Source organism: Taurulus bubalis (assembly GCF_910589615.1).
Source record: "Taurulus bubalis genome assembly, chromosome: 8".
Lineage (NCBI taxonomy): Eukaryota > Metazoa > Chordata > Actinopteri > Perciformes > Cottidae > Taurulus > Taurulus bubalis.
The window spans coordinates 24,628,911-24,648,532 of NC_136596.1; the positions used below are offsets into that span (position 1 = coordinate 24,628,911).

Sequence of the window (19,622 nt, forward strand, 5' to 3'; positions counted from 1 at the left end):
CAGGAGGCGACCTGGTCGTAACCCACAGGCGTGATAAGATATGGATTTGTTTCAGGGGGCGGGAAGCTCAGCGGGATGAACTATGACCTTTAAACGATGCAAAGCCATGATTGTGGCTGTTTCTGGAGCCGGCCCTGCTGATGCCTCTCCTCTCTACCTCCTTCTGCTTCATGGATAGTGGTTATCTGGATTGTGCTCCATGCCTACTACTCATATGAATAATTTCTGTCATATTCATTGAATGTGCTGTAACTCCGTTACGTTACTTCATTCTGGTCACATGACATCTATTGCTTCTGTCCATCCGGGGAGAGGGATCCTCCTCTGTTGCTCTCCCTCAGGTTTCTTCCTTTTTTCCCTGTGAAAGGGTTTTTACTATCTTTATTTTGGAGAGTTTTTCCTGATCCGATGTGAGGTCCCGGGACAGGGATGTTATATGTACAGATTGTAAAGCCCTCTGAGGCAAATTCTATGATTTTGGGCTATACAAAATTAACTGAATTGAATAAACACTGTAAACTAAAATAGAGGACATTAGTGTAAACACGCGTGCAAACAACAGAAAAACAAAAGCCAGCTGCCCGGCTGTCAACATGTGCTCCGCTCTGCCAGCGGGCCCTCGAGCAAGGCACCGCGGCAGAGGAGGCGTCAGATCGTTTGCCATGAGCCTCTCGGATCTGCTTTCAGGTTCAGTTTGGGAGCCGGTGACCTGGATATCTTTTTTCTTTTTTTTTTACTTTGTTGTGTTCAGAGTGCTGCAGATGAGTCAACTTTGGCCACCCGCCATTATTGTTCTGTGGCCGTCGATACAGATCCTGCTGCAGGCCAGCGGCTCAGACAGAAAACACACTGGGAAAACCAATTAATCATTTCTGGTTGGGGTCTAGACTTTAGCTCGTCAGCAAAATGGAATGGAAACGTGGCGCCGAGATGATCATATTCACAATACACTGTTCTTAAATATCTGATACTTTGAGCACAGCTGCTCAAATTAATACACGAGCAAAGACTTCATGTAATAAAAAGATGAGTTATCAGCTAAAAAGGAGCGTGAATATTAGGATTTCTAGGCTCTGGGGACCAGAAACACAACTCCAAATGAGTCAGAATGTAGCTGAATGTGTCACCGTTTAAACTTATGATTCTTTTTCTTAAAAAATAAAAGAAAAAGGTACAGACTCTTACTTCAAAAGGAATCTCTCTGATGCAAGATAGATATTTATTCATCTAGTTAGATGACAAACTAATAGGCCAGCTATGAATCCTGCCTCTTTTTTATTGTAATATATGATACAAAAATAATAATAATAATAATAATAATAATAATGGGATTGGTCCTTGTTATGAGATAACTCTGAGTTGTTTACAATATTTTACATTGTTGCAATTCCTATTCATGATTTATATGTTCTGTCTCTCTGTATTTATGTCTTATGTTGTTTGTCTATAAGACGTTGTTGTTGTTGTTGTTGTTGCTTCCTTGGCCAGATTAATCTTTTAGACTATTTCCATTCATGGAGGTTTTCCTGGTTAAATAAAAGGTTAATTAAAAATAATATATTTGAAGTTGTGTCTATGTTTTGGCAAACATGTTAAATTGCCTCTAAATGTATGCAGTCGTATTATTAGGAGATAATGAATGCAACGTTTTCGAGTTACATAAAAATACATAATTCTCAAATAAAAAGGCACCTGACCTGCCCAATCACCGGTTACCGCGCGGGCGGGAACGCGCACAGCCAATACGAGGTAAGAGAGTGAGCGCGCGCGCGACAGAGAGAGAGAGAGAGAGAGAGAGAGAGAGAGCGAGCGAGCGAGCGAGCGAGAGAGAGAGAGGCAGCGAGAGGGAGGAGGAGAGGATGCGACCAGTATTTCAGCAGATGGACCGTCTCTCTTTACTGATGCTCAAATGTGCGGACACACCTCTTCCTCTTCCTCTTCCTCTTCGTCGCCCCGTGTGAAGGCTGAGCTCTGAAACCAGGTGAGATCTCCTCCGACCTGAAACACGCGCGCATTCATCTCTCAGGAGGAGAATGACGAGGCAGCGGAAGTTGCAGGTGCACGATCCTGTCCGGAGAGGCTTTGTTTCCTAAACTTAACCGAATCAGTTTTTAAATGTGCAATGTCCAATACAGTGGTTGCAAGGGAGAGTAGTCTTATAATGGGGAAACGGTCAGTACATGTGATTTTATATTAATTTGTATGTCCCTGTTAAAGAGTTGAAGCTTTAAAAAAAAAAAAAGTGAATTTCAGAAGCATTCTCCTTCTAAAATGATGCCAGTATAATGTATATGTGTAGTGTTCGCGTACATCAGGGTATCACAGCAGGAATGTCAGTCCTGAATGAAGTCTACTGTGTGTGTGAGTGGGCGGCGTCCCACACAACAGAAACAGAATTCTTCTCCAACATTTCCCAGATACGCTCTTAATATGTGACCAGAAACACGCTCTGAAGATCACTTTGAACGCAATGATGTAGTGAAAGTTGTGCTTCAGATTGATTTCCAGCCTCCTGACCAGCATAGTGTGTGTGTGTGTGTGTGTGTGTTTATATAGAGTGTGTGAGCAGATGGGGAGTGACTGTCGATGTAATGCAATACTTCCTGCCTCCTGAATAATAAATGGAGAAGACACACTTATTGACCGTTATATATATTCTCTGGTTTTCTCCCCCTCCTCACAGCGTCAGGTCTTTTGTTTAAAACCCGGTCGCCCAGTTTCCTCAAAACAGACCTTTTCATGGCAAATGTCACCGTTCTCGTCTCTTTGATCTCTTCGATCATTTCGGCGTTGACTTTGAATCTCTTCCTCCTCCTCAGGTGACGAGATGGGGAACGGTTCCATGAAGTCGAAGCGTTACAAACACACGGACGGCTTCGCTGACTCAAACAGCCGAGCCCACAAAGATCACGGGTTCAAGAATTCGTCCCTGGACTCCCTGAGGGCCCGGGTGGACGAGCTGGAGCGGGAGGGCAAGCGGAGGGACGAGGAGCTTTGTGCCAAAGAGCAGCAGGTCAAAGGCCTCCAGGAGCAGCTGGCCACGCAGACCAGATCTCTGGCCGAGCTGAGCGAGGAGCTGCAGGAGAAGTGCGTCCAGCTCAACAAGCTGCAGGACGTGATGAGGAGCCAGAGCGGGGCCCCGGCGACCTCGAGGGCCCCCTCCATAAGAGCAGGCAGGAAAAGCCCGAACCTCAGCGTCCGCGTAAAGGAAAGCCTCAACCGGAGGAAAGGGGCCAAATCCGGGGTGTCGGCCGAACCCACGTCCAGGACCTACGACTCCAGCGGCCTGCCCAAGTTCTCCTTCGAGAAGGCCCGGGTGTCCAAGGACACGAGGTGAGATGTTCGAGTTCAGGAGGATGATAGCGGATAATCACGTCACCCGCGGGCTCAGGCCAGCCGGGTGGAGGAGTGTTAGAAGTGGAAGCAGCAGGAGTGGGCGGTAGACGGAAGGTGGGCAAGAAGATACGATTTTAGTGCGAAATTTGTTGTTAAAATAAAACATTCAGTGTTCAGTCCAGGATTTTTCAGCTGCTTTTCTCTGCTAAAGAATGTTTTTTTTTTTTTTTTTAAATATGATATATATATGATGTACAGAATGAATCCATTTCCTCAAAACTTTAGGCAAAATAAACATAACAAAAAGTATGTAGACGACACCCCTTCTCTGTAGTTTGGACTCCTAACTAAGTCCCAACAAAGACATCATTTAGACTTTGTGCTTTCAACTTTGTAGCAACAGTTTGGGTTTGTCCAATTCCCGTTTCACCGTCGCCATCTTTGTTTACGACCGTCGCCATGTTGAATGTGGAGGAGGTCAGTAGAGCAGCTTTAACACATGAAGCATAAACTTCTATACAACCATAGGAGTCGCCCCTTGGTGGGCAGTAGAGAGAATGCAGCTTTAACACATGAAGCATAGACTTCTATACAACCAGAGGAGCCACCCCCTGGTGGTCAGGAGAAATAATGCAGGTTTTAAGACACTTCTGCATCGGCAGAATCGGAAGTTGTAGCCTGTATGAAACAAAAAGAAAAATCTTTAGCTTTGAAAAAAAATTCAATACTTATTAAAGCTCTGTTTTATTAATGCACACAACACTATTTCTGCCATGATTTCTAATCTAAAACAGTAAATCAACATTTCTTTCCAATAAAACAGGAGCTCCACTCGTCCCATATAAAAACAATTACCTTTCTCCAAGCTGTGATCTTATTGATTTATACGTCTGCGTTACAGTAAGTCCCGCCCCAACAGGAAGTATATCAAATTAAGGAAGTAAGTTGATCTCAAAATGCTGCCTTGTGGGGGAAAGTAAGCCTTCGAGCCTCAAAAAGATCACATTAAGGGTCATTTAGACAAAAAAACAAAACTCAATAATGGCGACAAGTAAAAACTGAAGAAGCAGGGATTTGAGATGAAACAGGATGTTTACATCTTCTTCCTGTAATACTGTCCATCAGACCTCCAGCATAGGACTTCAAGGTTCTGCCCTTCTCTAAAAAATAAAGAACGCCACCCAGCTCTCCTCCAGCGCACCGTGCTCTCCAAACATTAACGACAATCTGGCCTTGATTCATTGGATTTTTCTTGGAAATCTTTTCTGTTTATATTGTTTTTATAAAACATAAATGTCTGTACGGTCGTTTTGTGCATCAAGTATGTTTTTAGGTCAAATGACTAATTGATGCATTTCACACCTAAGAAATCAGAAAGAAGTGCAGACACGACTCTGATGAGGGTAAAATAGCTGGCTAAAGAAAGGCTGAAGAAGAGTTGACTGACAAGGTTTAAAACCTTAAAAGTTAGAAAACAGACAAAATCTGTAAATTGGACAGTACATTTTGAGATACCCTGTACCTGATACTTGTCATATCAGTCTATTTATTGGCTCAGCAGTTGCCAGGCAACCAGTGGTTCCTAGGTTTTACCGGTCATGTCCCCAAAAAATAATCATAGAATCTGAATCATAAACGTGCTGTAAAACGGTTCAATGTAACTTTTAAACTTTAGATGTGTTCGGATCATAGTGACACCACCGTTTGTGGACGACCGCTTTGAAGCCTCGAGTTTGACGAGTTGTCTTTTTTTTAACTGACCACATCTGGACTGAGGAGGAGTGACGTAGAGACGGCATATGCGTCTCTAGTAGAGACCTATCACCTTGGTGGTCAGTAGAGAGAATGCAGCATTAACACATAAAGCGTATACTTCTATACAACCAGAGGAGTTGTCCCCTGCTGGTCAGTAGAGAATGGAGCTTTAACACATGAAGCATATACTTCTATACAATCAGGAGTCGCCCCCTGGTGGTCAGTAGAGAACGCAGCTTTAACACATAAAGCATAGACTTCTATACAACCAGGATTCGCCCCCTGGTGGTTACTAGACAGAATGCAGGTTTGAAGACACTTCCACATTGGCATCACTTGGCAGAACCAGAGGTTTTCTTCTGGGAGCATACGGACACAGCTCGACCCCGGTACCCCGTATTCCAGCAGTTACAACCCTCCCACACAACAAACGACTCAAAAAAGGTTATTTCACGAGAGCGGCAAAAGTTTTGACATGAAAGTCAAATTGCCTTTTGTCACAGTGTTCCTCAAATCGAAAACACAGGAATACGGGGCCCTTCAGGGAATAAATGAGCATGCAGAGTCTCCCTCGCTCCACCTGATCCTCATGTTTAAAGCATGCAGCGCTAATAAGCTCAGCATGTATTATATAACCAAGATCGATGTAAATGAGGCAGTCTGCTGCCCTCATGCAAAACCGGCCCTTTGAAAAACCAGAAAAAACGTGTCTTCTATGAATGACAATGTAACGTTGTGCAGACACTGGCAGGATAATGACACAGCGAGGTGGGAGGAGAGGACGTGGGTGGAAAAATAAAAACAGGACTGTATGTCATCAGCTTTGGTTTTATGAAGCCAAAGAGATCATTTATTACACGCGATAAGGCGGATAAACAGACCACCCACCTCCTGCACCGCTCACCTCCCCGAGAAGGCGACCGGGTCACATGATCTATAGTTCGCGTTCAACCGCGGCTCTTAACCTTTTCGGGTTTACAACTCCCCGAAGGAAGCGATGTCTTCTTCTCGCGGCCTCTTCGCCCCCAGCTGTTAAAATGGTGAACTTTGACAGCTTACGATAATGATTTTATGTTTCTTTTTACTTGATTCATTGTCCGAAAGGAGCACAAAGGCTGCAAATAGTCATCGTTTCACAGGAGACAAAATATTTATCACGCAGACTAAAAGACGTGGTGAGTAATGAGGATGTGGGCGTCCTAGTGGCTCAGTGGGTTCAGGACACATAGCCGCAGTCGGCGGTGGGAGAAGTACTTCAACGTATTCTTTACTTAACAAGGAACCAGTATCATAACTACAGTGGAAACATAATCCAGTACATGTTTTAACCTCCATAAATAAATAAGTACTGTAAAACACACTCAAGTATCAAAAGTACAAAAGGCTGTTCTGCTGCTGTGTGAAAAGCAGATTTGGGAATTTGTATAGTTTTTAGATCAGTTAAGAAGGACACAAAAAGGATCGAGGGATGGAAAAAAGAAAATTAAGATTGAAAGAATGCACGAGGAAAGGAAATAAGCAAAGAAAAGAGGGAAGGTTAGATTAAACGAGGAAGCAAAGTTGTAAAGAAAATATATAAAAAAGCATCAAGGGAAGGAAAATAGAAAGAAAGACAAAAGAAACAAAAGAAGGAAGTAAAAAAAAGACATAAAGAGGAAGCAGGAAAGATAGAACCAAAGAATGAAACTACAATACTATTTAGTATCAATAGATAGTATTTAAATACCAGGATGTTCTACTACATCCGGTCACATTCTGCAGTATGCAGGCGTCTCTATTCTGACCCACAATCCTCTGAGCAGCAGATATACGAGCAAGAGGGTCAAAGGTAAAAGTGCCGTGTTACGAGGAAGCAGGACGTCCCCATTGCATGCCGACAGTACGCACTTTGTAAGGGAAGATGCAGGATGCACTAAAATTAATAAAAGTAAAAGTATGCATTTGGCACACAGCTATAAAGTGAAAACATCTCAACGACACCTTGTTAGTCTGTGAGTCATCATGACATAATATGCTCCTAGAGACAGTTATTTTTAATATTATTTCATCTGTACATGTTTTTTCTTGATTAATTAATTGATCACAGGATCTAAAATATTGTATATTGTATACATATAATATGTATCTGGATCCAAAACCGTCATTATGTCGTTAAACTAATCAACTAATTGTTTTGGCTCTAGAAGTAAAGAAAGAAAGAAAGTTGTATTTAGTTGCTCGCATATTGAATGAAAGTCCAGAAAAAGGAAAAGCTCCAGTACTTCTAAATTAGATTTACACTATAAAGTACTGGATCAAATGTATTTAGTTACTTCCACCTCCGCCTGCAGTGTGCCGATTTTTTTTCTTCCTCACTGACAAAAACTAAAGCTAAAGTATGTGGAGGGTAGCTCACGTGTCTAACAACGTGTCTAATAAGGTGTCTAATAACCCTCTGTTACGTCCCTGACAGCGTGAAGAAGCTGCTGGCCGACGCCCTGAACAAGAACCAGTACCTGAAGAGGCTGGAGCTGCAGCAGATCAAAGACATGGTGGAGTGCATGTACGAGCGTACCTACCAGCAGGACGAGTACGTCATCAAGCAGGGAGAGCCCGGCCAGCATCTGTTTGTCCTGGCAGGTAAGACCACTCCTGTTTCATCATCATCATCATCATCATCATCATCATCATCATCATCATCATCATCATCATCCTCCTCCTCCTCCTCCTCCTCCTCCTCCTCTTCTTCCTCTGGAAGATTCAACTCTTTCTGTCCACTTCCTGCAGTGGCCAAGACACACCTTGTGATTACAAACGTCACATGACGTGTAAGCGGCCAATAGGAAGCAGTGGCAACATGTGCAATAAAGGAAACCTCCACAGGTGATTTCACTTGAGGGTTAATTAGTGGGCGGAGTCTTCTCCTGCTGGAGAAAGTCACATTTCCCAGTTTTGCACTTTGGCCTTTAATAACTCCACAGTTTTTCTCTACCTTTTCACGCAAACACATTTAACACAAGTGCAGATGCCTGAGTGCTGATTTTATATATATATATATATATATATATATATATATATATATATATATATATATATATATATATATATACACATCAATCTTGTTTCCGAAGAAGATAAATCTGTTTCTGTCGCCTTGGTTTTCATTCACTGTGTCAAAACAGCACAGATATAAACCTCTTGCTTCCATTATCAGTCTGAAGTGAATAGAAACTGTGTGTGTGTGTGTGTGTGTGTGTGTGTGTGTGTGTGTGTGTGTGTGTGTGTGGGGTGGGGTATATTTGGGCCCTGGTGAGTTTGTGGACACTTCTTCTCTCCGGTCCATCTGCCCCTTGTAAAGAAACTTGAAACAACATCACACAGAACATTGTGAATAAAAACTGATGTACATTTATAAAGATATAGTTGGTTTAATAAAAAAATATTTTTTAAACTAAAGTTCCTTTCTGTTGATCACAAACATTGTTATATATCGTTTATGTTACTGATCATGTAAAAACTACAAATATCATCATAAACAATATGAAGAAGCTTTGAAAGAATTACAAACTGAATCAAAACACATTTATATTTTTATGATCACCTGATTTTGGAATTGTTCATATTCATATCATATGTATTTTATATTCTTAGACTTTATATTTACGCTCTTCACACTTTGTTTAAAATGATTAAACAGCAATTTCCCTTTAATGATGACAGTTTGATCTTATCTTAATAAAACACAATTAAAACATGTCTTTGCACAGAATAAAACAAGGAACCCCAAACTAAAAAAATCATCAGAAGATTAAAATAAATCATAAAACAATATGCTGATTACCAGAATACTTCACAACTTTTATATTTTACGTTTTTTATATGATGATGTCATTCAGTTAAAACCTATTTTTGTGGATTTATTTTGGAATAATTTTTGTTCAACAACAGATCCTTAAAACTTGTTTTCTTAATGTATTTCCAAAAATGTATTTCAGATTAAAACAATATTTCATGTATTCATGTTTTACAGTAAATTACATGGAATCAATAAACACAAATAAAACAAGCTTGTTTGCATTATTCATTAGAGACAATGAAGAAAAACAATTTCAATCATCAAAAGATAATCAGAGTCATAATGTGTTTTGATTCACTGAACCACTGAGACTCTGAGTGTAAAGTGTGAAATACTGAAATTATAACATTTAAACATTTAACATTTGAAATAACTCAACAGAAGATCCATAAAGCTTATGAACTAAAACTGATGTCTGATGATGATCAAAGTTAAAGAAACACAACTGTAAACAAAGTATTTGGTTCAGTGGATTCACTAAATGTGAGATTGAGTTCTGATGAAACACAAGATGCTGATTTAGTTATTATTGAATAATCATTTGTTTCTGTGTGAAAGTTTATGATCTGATGATGTGAAACAGTTTGAGTATTACATATATTAGTTTCTGTTATAACTGTTGATTGTATTGATTATATCAATGAGATCTTGACACAGTGAAGTCTAAACAAACACAAACATGTCTGAACATCACAGAGAAATATCAGTTTAACAGATTTTGATATCAGCAGTTTTAGCATTACCAGCCTTTCCAACACTGAAATATGGGAAGAGTTTCTCAGTGAAAGTGTCTCTGTGAGTGCAGATGTGAGTCATGTCTTCAGGGTCGTAGAAGGACACCTCCCCTCTGTCATAGTCCAGCTGGACTCTGATCCTCTGGAGACTCTTCTCCACTCTGACAGTCTTACCAGCTCCATTAGTGTATTTTCCACTGCGATGAAATAAACACCAGATTCCATATTCTGGTGAAACTAGTATCTCTCCCTTCCTGTCAACTGACTCTTTAACCAAACCTACAGTCCAGACAGGATGGTCTCCCACCTCCACCTCCCAGCTGTGTTTCCCTGAGCTGAAGCCCTCAGATCCTAGAACATTGGCATACTTAGTGTTTCTCTCTGGATTGTCAGGAAGCTGCTGCTTTATGTCTCCACGTCTCACACTGGTCAGATCACCAGACAGATAGAGACTGCCGTCTGCAGTGTTTGGGTCCAGAATGACAGGACTGAAGTGGACCTGGTCCTTCATCTTCTCCCAGACTCTGAAGGACAGGTTGCCCAGGTGTTTGGCCACATCTATCAGCGCTCCTGAGACCAGCTGTGGATCTGACAGTGAGCTCTGGACTCTGGCTCTGGTCTGAGTGGGTTTATAACTGCTGAGGAATGACACCTTGTGTTTCTGCAGGTCTTCTTCAACAGCAGAGATGCTGTCTGACAGAGAGGAGATCTGCTCCTGAATCATCTTCATCTCTCTGCTGATAGTCTTCTCCTTCTGCTCCTCTTCCTCCATCAGAGCTGCCAGTCTGGACTCCTCTTCCTCTTTCAGGAACTGGTGCAGCTTGTTGAACTCTGCTCTGATCTGCCTCTCTGTGGACAACAGCTGCTTCTTGGAGTGTTGCATCACTGCATTGTATGTTTCCTCCACTTGTTTGTGTTTGTCCCTCTTGTCCTGCAGAGACTCCAAGTCAGATCTCAGCTGGTCCTTCAGGTCACTGACTGCTTGTTCTATAGGAACCACCTTGTGACTCTGGTGGAGAGAAAACTCACAGACAGGACACACAACTCTCTCTTCATCCTCACAGAACAGTTTAGTCTCTTCTCCATGTTTACTACACACCACCTCCACCTTCTTCTCTCCTTTCTCTGTCTCAGATGATCCAGTTTTCTGTCTCTCAGCAAAGGAGTCAGCCAGTTCCTTCAGTGGAAAGTTCAGAGGTGGATATCCTTTTGAGGATTTTCTTTTACAAATGGGACAGTTTTTGTTTCCAGCTTGTTTCCAGAATAGTTGCAGGCAGCTTGAACAGAAGCTGTGGTTGCAGCTCAGAGACACGGGATCTTTGAAAGTCTCTGAACAAATGTGGCAGTTCAGGTAACTTTTAACAATAGCTTTTTTCTCAGACATTTCCTGTCTTTGCCAATTGGTTTTCAAAATAAAAAGACTCACCAAACTCTACTTCCCTTCAGTTTGCTCCTCTCAGTCCTCCAGTTGGAACAATGCTGGACAGAGATCTCTCTCAGTGGAAAGGCGTCCTGTCTCCTTTCAACAATGTCAGACTTTGCTTTCAATTCCACCAACATCTTTCATTGGTTAATCATTAACTGTAATACATGCAGCGATATGTTTTTATTACCAGCAGAGAGAACAGGACACGTTTCAAACTGTCCTTCATAACTTGGAAAACGTTCAAGTTTATTAGAGAAATAATCCTAAACACTGACAGGAAGCTGAAGATAGTTTCCTGACAAAATGTTGCTGCTGATGTTTCCTGAGTTACAATGAAACAATACTTTGTCACAGTGAAGACGAAGCAGCAGTTGGAAACATCCATGATGAAAAGACCACCGATGTTAAACTCTTTTAAGGTTAAACTTCAAGACATTCAGCAGTTTGTTCAGTGCTGATTACAGCTCTCATTATCTGTGGACTTTGTGATTGTTTTATTCCAGAACCTTTGAACTCAAAGTGTTATTGATCATTTCACCTAATTCATTTAAGGTATTTTGCTTCTCGTAAAAGTTAAGTTCATGTAGGATCAAACTAATATATTATGGTTTTGGTCCCAAAAGATCGACAATTACGAGAAAAATATTATTGTATCTTTCTCTGTGAATACTTAAAACTAAAAACTGTATCTGTTCTTACTTCATGTTTGTATCACAGCGGGTCATCAGATGGATGAAAATCTGTCTCCTGGGAGTTATTCTTTGTACCTGGCTCAACAAAGTCGAGCAAAAGTCCGATAATCAGCTTAAATTAGCGAGATGATTGACATCAGGCTATCTGGGTTTCTTCACGGCTGATCCGCGCTGAAACGGTCTCGTTAATTCGAACCAGACGTCAGTCATCTGGATAAATGCGCCCGCTCCTCTTCAGAAGGGATAATAATGGAGCACTGACACCACGATGTTCTAACAGTACAATGGACAATAAACTCAGAGGAACCTCTTTTTATTTCTCTGTCTGTGAGACGGCCAATGGGCGTGTGATGTTCAATGTCCGTGGCTCGAGAAGGTCTCGTAAATGAATGATTCCTTGTCGGCAGAACAAGGAGTCATGATGATGTGGGAACAGATCTTGGCGATCTCGTAGAACTCTCTCCCTAGAAAACTAATATAACTATATAACTCCTTCATCAATTGCCTTTTTTGTCCGGTGGGAGTGGCCAGCTTATCCAGTGAATTTCAGTTAGCCTGCGAGGGAGCAGGTATAAATTTTTGGCTGTGTTACTATGGTGATTTTTCTAAACTTGCTTCGAGGAACCAAAAAGCCTGACCTACGTCATCTTATCCTGCCAGCTAACTCAGTAAGCCAGGTACGAGGTATAGGGCCCTGGTGTAAACGACGAGCCAGTTATTGCAGAACTATACGCAAATGGCTATTTCTGAATTATGTTTTGTGCGCACTTCTGTAATATTTTGCAGGCAAGGATTTGATGCACCGTGTTGAAAAAAGAAGTTTGTCCTTTTGCTGTCTTGAGTTTATTTTTTATTTTTCGCAGTATGTGTTTTTTTGATGAACACAACACCTTTTGTAGCCTAAATCCGATGTTAACATCAAACATTCCAAAAAAAAGTAATTTTGTTCCAAACAAATCCATCAAAGAAAAGAGAGAAAACGCTGAATCAACCTGAGGATTTAATTTTTCTCTGCGTATCCTTCCTGATCTGTGTATTACATTACGTTTTACATTCTAAGTGACCAATTATTGAATAGAAATAGTGCTGACTGCAGCGTTAGAGGGTCTGAAATTAAGTCAAAAAGAAATCTGAATCTGACAGGAAAACACGAGTCACCTGCCATGTCGGCAGATAGATTCATGATTATTTTGGTCTTTGCGACTCTTGCCCTCACTGGCTACCGTACAGCCTCTCTGACCACGAGCCAATCAAACCAAAGGGCAACAGCAGCTCTGCACCAAGCGCCTTCTGATTGGTATTCACTGCTCTACGCAGATTTATAGCGTCTCAACTTTTAGGCCAAATAGAAAATTACAAAAATAGCCGAATGTTATTCTTTGAAAAATACACATTATAATTATTTTGGCCAGTGAAAAGTATTCTTGGCAGGTGTATGAATTCCTTTGGTTTATCAACTCTTAGAGAGCAAAAAAAGTTAATTTTGGACACTAATGTATTCATTTAGGCATGTATTAAGTAACTTGTTTTTTTATATATTTACACATATTTTTTTCACCTATTTATTAACCTCTTTTCTCATTTACTTATTTATTTATTTACTTTAACAACTTAATTTAATGTTTGGCTGGTTGCTTTTTAGTTGCCAAAGGGAGCTTGCAGCTACAGTACGTGTTTGAGATGGTCACATGGTCTCTGAACAATGACTGGTCCTCTGCCAGTGTGGTTGGTGGTGAGATCAGCCATTCACAGACCAAATGTCCTCGCATTTGTTCTGCTGTCTGGTGTTAAAGAGATTTCTCACCTTCCACAGCAGACTGGCGATGAGATTATGTTCAACCGTGACCACACGTATATTTCTCAAAAGTCATAAATCACATTGTTTTAAAATTACTGCAAAAGTATGCCTTTTCAAGAGAAATAATTAAAAGACTTTTGCTTTCCCCTTCAGAACTGAATGCAGCACAGCTTTTTGTGATGTGAATAATTGATAAAGTATTAAGAGGAATAATAATGATTCACTAATGACGCTCGTACGTCAGGAGCCAGTGATCGTAATCTCATTAATGAGGTTTTTAATTTTAGTCATAATTCATGGAGCAAATTATTTCATTTCAGGGTCACTGACGGACCAACAGCCTAAAAATATCCATCATGTCTTTGTGCTGACAATAAGGATGGTAGGAAGGAGGACAGGAGGAAGGAGGACAGGAGGAAAGAGGACAGGAGGAAGGAGGAAGGGATAGGGGTATTTTTTCTTAACAAATGTAGTGGATATAATAGCCAATGACATGTATTTTGCAAAGATGGCAAGAGGGATAATAATAATAAATAAATACATAATTATTATTATTATTATTATTTGTGAGACATCCCAGAATTAGTTTTGGAAATAGTCTCTTAAAATGGTAAAATCACAGGAAATGTAGGCAGGTCTGTATGTACATATTTCTCCTTGGTCTCTGTAACAAATATCAGACAACTTGTTTGAAGGTATTTGTTTGACATGATCTGTTCACACATACCAGCTGGTGAAATCATGAAAGAAGTAAGAATACAATGTAAATATCATCAGATCCTGCCTGCAGCACGCGCCTGCATTCCTGTGTCCTAAATGTGGGTTTAAAACACTATTGATTGTCCTTGTTTCATATTTGCAGATGGGAAGCTGGATGTGTTTCAACACAACAAACTGCTGGCGTCGATAACAGTGTGGACCACGTTTGGAGAGCTGGCCATCCTGTACAACTGCACACGGACCGCGTCGGTGCGAGGTAACGGCCAACACGACCTCAGCGCTCCAGTTGTCCCGATCGGGTTGTATTTCACGTACAACACATGTTTAATTCTCCTCTTGCCATTGCTCCCTCCCCCCTCCTCTTCTCAGACTCTATCTTCACATGAAGCCGTTGATCTCCCAATTAATCTTTTAAAAACCTATTTTTAGGCCCTTTCCTCGAAAATGTCATACCCAAACTAAAAATGGTGTATCTCTGCAACCACTAGGGCTATTGTAATAATTTTGGTTATAATAAAAGGTACACATGTGAGATTTTGTTCAGATGTGTAAATATCAGTCTATATGTTACTGGTTAAGAGTAAATGAAAAAGACACACAGCAAAATTTAAAAGGTTTCAGGTCCGCCTAGAAAAAAAAGCCCCTGGGAAAATATAAAAGACTAAACAAAAAATATTTTTCTATAATGTATTTCCATGTAAAAATAAAGTATCCTCCTAAGAGAAGAACCCCAACAACCTTGTTGTGGCCATGGGGCAACCAGTAGAGACTCAACCTGCTGGGTTTTTATTAATCCTGCAAGGGGACATTTTTTCACTCCAGCAGCATTTGTACATCCAGGTTACGTAATAATAATAATAGTAGTAAATAGCTATGTGCAGCATTGTAACTGTGCCTGAAGGTCAAACTTTTTTTAAATCTTCGCAGCCATGGTGATCAATGAAAATGTGTTTCCCGACCTGTCCAGCACCCTTTAATTAAAATGATATTCTCGTATATGCCCGTATATCCCTCTACTCCTGAATGCAATCTGACACTTCATCTGACCTTCCTCCGAGGAATCACCAGATAGCGAGAGCCGAAGAATCAGATATACGTCTTGACACCCAAGTAAACAGCTCTCGCATCGCGATGTTGACAAAGGCTTCGCGTTATATCCACGGCTTTGTGTTCTGATTGGTTTTCCACCTCATTGGCATTTGTAAAGTGCATACCATGTAGTATGTGAGTGCTCTTTGTATATTTAACTGGGTAATTGACTGGTGGCCTTCGGGAGAGGGGGGGTAGCGGGGGGGTAATGAGTTGACCTCAATATTCAGGGTGAACTGGAAAAAACGTGACAGTTTGACAAGTCTCTCTGTGGGTTTTACATGAAAAGTGGATTAAGGGGAACTCTTTCTTTGCTACCAGTTCATGTCAAACCTTCACAGCTACTTCCTCTTTGCACCAGCAACACAAGCCGGTCTCAGGGTTTCTGGAGCTTTAACGTGACTCACAGACCGAGACAGAGGAAAGATTACAGTGTCTTGTCCTTCTGACATAATAAAACAGTACGGTATTTCCTTGTGGTGAGAAGATAAGAGAGGGGAAAAGCAAATGTACTTTTTTTTAAAGTTGTGAATCATCAGTCGACAAGTTTTCCTCGGCACTGTGTTATTGAGAACAGCTGCGTTTACTTTAGTATTTACCAATCAGGGGCGCAGGTTAATAGCCAGTTTTTCCTTGAGAGGTCAGTTTTTCTGATGTTGTTCTTACAGCGGTGAACAAAGTGAGGACGTGGGCTTTGGACCGGGAGGTGTTCCAGAACGTCATGAGGAGGACGGCCGAGACGCGGCACGAACAGTACCGCAACTTCCTCCGAAGGTCAGTCCCCGATACGTAGCCAATGAGATCTCCATCGCCTCCATCTTCCTGTCAGTGGTAACGAGGATGGAGGCGAAGAATGACATGATGTTGAACCAATTATGAACAAATAGCTTTTAGAATACATGGAAGAAATCTGGTTTGTGAACATCTAACGTCAACAACTGGTAGCCAAATACTAGTTACGTCTAGTGGAAATCGATGATCAAATCAAATCTGACCAATCAAATTCCTGAAAATATATATAAATAAAAAAATTAAGCAGTTTTTCTCACCACGGAAAAAAGATGCCGACATTTAATTCAGGAGCATGAAGCACTTTTGGACCACTAGGGGGCAGAAATATTCGAGAGAGAAATACCCTCCCTCATAACTGCAGATCCTCGATGCACCACTGGTGCTCAAGCAGTTACGGTCCATTTGTTAGCGATCAATTACTTGTACAATATTTACTCTACTCTTTAGCTCTGGCTTAGTCGGTTTGGATCGTTTCACCACCTCATGATCAGGATATATTTATCTTTCGATACTTCTTTCACTCGCAAGCCTTTTTTTTTTAGACGGCTAAAGTATATAAATCATTGTTAATATGTGTACCATCAAGTCTAGATTCGTGTTATGTTATTGTCCTGACAAAGGATGTATGGTTCTGCACGAAAGGTTGCTGGCATCACGTGTGCAGTAATTTGTCTCAAAACGTACACACAGAACGTTCATCACCTGTGCTTTTTTTGTCTTTTCTGTCAGTGTTTCACTGTTGGCGTATCTACCAGAGGACAAGCTCAGCAAAATAGTGGACTGCCTCGAGGTGGTAAGTTATTCTGTCAATCTATCTATAATTCTGCTGGTAGGGCCAATTTAACTTTTCATTGTGTTGCGCAACCCCCCCATTCTGGCAGCTCATGGGAGCCCCGGCGTGGCAGATAGCTGCTGTCAAAATATCATTACCATTTAGCCGTATAGCATTACGGCGTGTCAGCGTATTCGTTCTACCTCCAGTCGGCGAGACTTCACAAATTACCTTGTTGATGAACGGAGCCGATATTATTCCTGTCATCGCCGGGGCGCTGTATATTGTTACCGTAATTATTTGACCAAGGCCCCAGAAAGTGTTTATTCAAAAATGGGGGACGAGTGATTTCTTAAAGATGTGCGAGTGACAGGCTTTTGGTGCGAGAACATGCAAAGTGTGGCAAAAGTGAACATGTGTGTCTGTGTGTGTGTGTGTGTGTGTGTGTGTGTGTGTGTGTGTGTGTGTGTGTGTGTGTGTGTGTGTGTGTGTGTGTGTGTGTGCGCGCGCGTGCACACGCACAACCTGTTCTCCTCCGTGAGCGTCGTATTTCAACGGTGGAAGAGAAAACGGAGCGGAGGCTTGTCAGCGGCGGGTCAATAACAGCCTCGCTCAGCGTCTTTTCAAGGACGTTCCTTTTGCAAATCGTTGGTCGTCTCACTACTTTCCACTACGGGAGAATGTCCTTATTCAGTCATTTCTGATGGAGCTGATTCTGTTGCCTTTCGGGTGATGGTGGTGGTGGTGGGGGTGTAACCCAATAGTGGTGCAGATGTTTGTTGAGAATACGCCAGATAATATTGAAGCTGTTTTTTTTTTGGTGTAGTTTTTTTTTGTCTGATCTGCTGATTGGAATTCAAATTGGAAAGCTTCTATGTCAAAAAAGGATCTTTGTTAAAGGTAAAAATATAAAGTAAAAATGAAAATAACATCACTTTTCATTCACCAACAGCCAAGCAAAGGTGGTCTGAACGTGGAAGGTCGGCTAAGCTAACAAGCTAACTTAGGATGTTTAATAGCTTTTTTCTTTCCGTTCATTGGTTGCAAATCCAAGATGGTTGGAAAAACTACGTCCACTTCTACAGTCTGTGGACTAAATAGCGCTCTGAGTCTACATAGAAGAGAAGTCTGGCTCCTTCCGGTGTCGCCCTAAGGGACCTTATTTTAAAAATATATGTGTACAGTAGTCAACAGCGAGAGACAAATATACATTTTTTGTGCCGTGAACTACACAAAGGATGTTTGTCAGTTTCAAAGAAAAAGATTAGCGTGAGGACTTTCAGATACAAAACACACTGACATCGTAGCTTCATATGAGACGCCACTTCTCAAACTTTTTGGTGTGAAGTATTTCTATTTACATATTTTCACAGACAAAAAACAGACAAAAAACGACAAAATTGACACTTTCTTAATGTGCAATGATTTATTAAATTGACAAACATCACAAGTGTAATATGCCACAATTCAAACTCGATCAAATAATGATATATTTATTATTTTATATGCTATGAATTAATGGTGGTCAACCGGACTTCTCCACTCTATGGGGCATACATTTAATTTGGACCATGTGACCTATAACTTGTTTAAAAACAAATATATTGTAACTGAACATTTTAAACTTAAAAATCTTTTTCCCTTCGCTCTTTGTCCATAAATAACTTATTCTATGTGAATTGGAGATGACATAAAGTAACAACTAAATCATTAATGTGTGCTCATGTCATGTCTGATATTTTCAGCAGCTCCTTGAAGGCAGCGAGATGCTTTCAAGGGTCCGGTACATGACAGCCGGCCCACTCAGGGGAGCCGCTGAACACCGCGGTGGTCCTTAAAATAGGTCCAGTCCTTCCTCTGGTTTCGGTGTTTCCGTCCCGCGGGAGCAGAGAGAGAGAGAGAGAATTGAATATGTGCCGTGTGACGGGGTCGATTGACAGTCGCCAAAAATAGGACGACTGCAGCCGAAAAAACCCCAAAGCACACACACAGCTGGGCATGAGTGTGTTTCTCTAACACTCAGACGAGCAAACCGTGTCAGAGCGAGTTAATGCATGTGATTGTTGAGGGACAGGGTCAGGGTCCTTGAAGCATTTAATGCATTTTTTTGTGAAAATGTCCTCCTTCTTCCCTCAAAAGGTAAATGTTTGGTTCAGGATTCAAGCTGGTGAAACCCACAGTTCAGCCGGTGTCGCTCCCCTTCACGGCCGCTGCATCATCCAGACAGTCTTTATAAACAAAACCTTGGCACGTTGTCTCTCGTTGTCACGGACTGGTGTTAAACTGGGCTTCTCCTGAAGCGTAAAAAAAAAAATCTGGCATAAACAAGCTCAGGGACGCTCAAGGGAAAGAAATGCCACTTGCGTCAAGAGTTTTGACGGTGAATGTCTACGTGCGTTCGCTCTGATTTTTTTCCCGCCAAAGTCCTCAAATGGAGTCGTTACATTCCTCACAGCCGTGGTCGGTTGTCTCAGCTGTATTCTGAACTTGGCGGCGGTCCCAGAGAACATTTCATCCCCGGTCACCTTCCTCCCTCCCCCTCCCCCCGTCTTCACCGGAAAAAAGAAAGCTTTAGAAAATGGAAGGTGATCCGGCAGCTCGCTGACTCAGCGGCATGGGCTTCGCGTTGTGGTCGGTGTGTCAGGGTTTGGTGTGACGGACAGAGAACACACT

The 19,622-nt window shown here is 41.4% G+C and overlaps 2 protein-coding genes across 2 annotated transcripts in view; one reads left to right on the plus strand and one right to left on the minus strand.

Annotated features, from left to right (window-relative positions):
- Positions 1-2,827: 2,827 nt before the first annotated feature.
- The window catches only part of prkg2 (protein kinase cGMP-dependent 2), a gene marked incomplete at both ends in the record, with an annotated part of 30,847 nt that continues 14,052 nt past the window's right edge, over positions 2,828-19,622 (plus strand). Inside the window, 5 exons of the mRNA XM_079222783.1 lie at positions 2,828-3,333; positions 7,544-7,710; positions 14,439-14,552; positions 16,054-16,159; positions 16,907-16,970. Of these exons, the coding sequence (XP_079078909.1) occupies positions 2,828-3,333; positions 7,544-7,710; positions 14,439-14,552; positions 16,054-16,159; positions 16,907-16,970 (957 nt within the window). The remainder of the gene's footprint in view (positions 3,334-7,543; positions 7,711-14,438; positions 14,553-16,053; positions 16,160-16,906; positions 16,971-19,622) is intronic.
- On the minus strand, positions 9,635-11,044 carry LOC306739942 (nuclear factor 7, brain-like; the record flags this gene model as incomplete). The annotated part of the gene is made up of 1 exon (XM_079222032.1): positions 9,635-11,044. One exon carries the CDS (start codon positions 11,042-11,044, stop codon positions 9,635-9,637), a length of 1,410 nt encoding a protein of 469 aa, XP_079078158.1.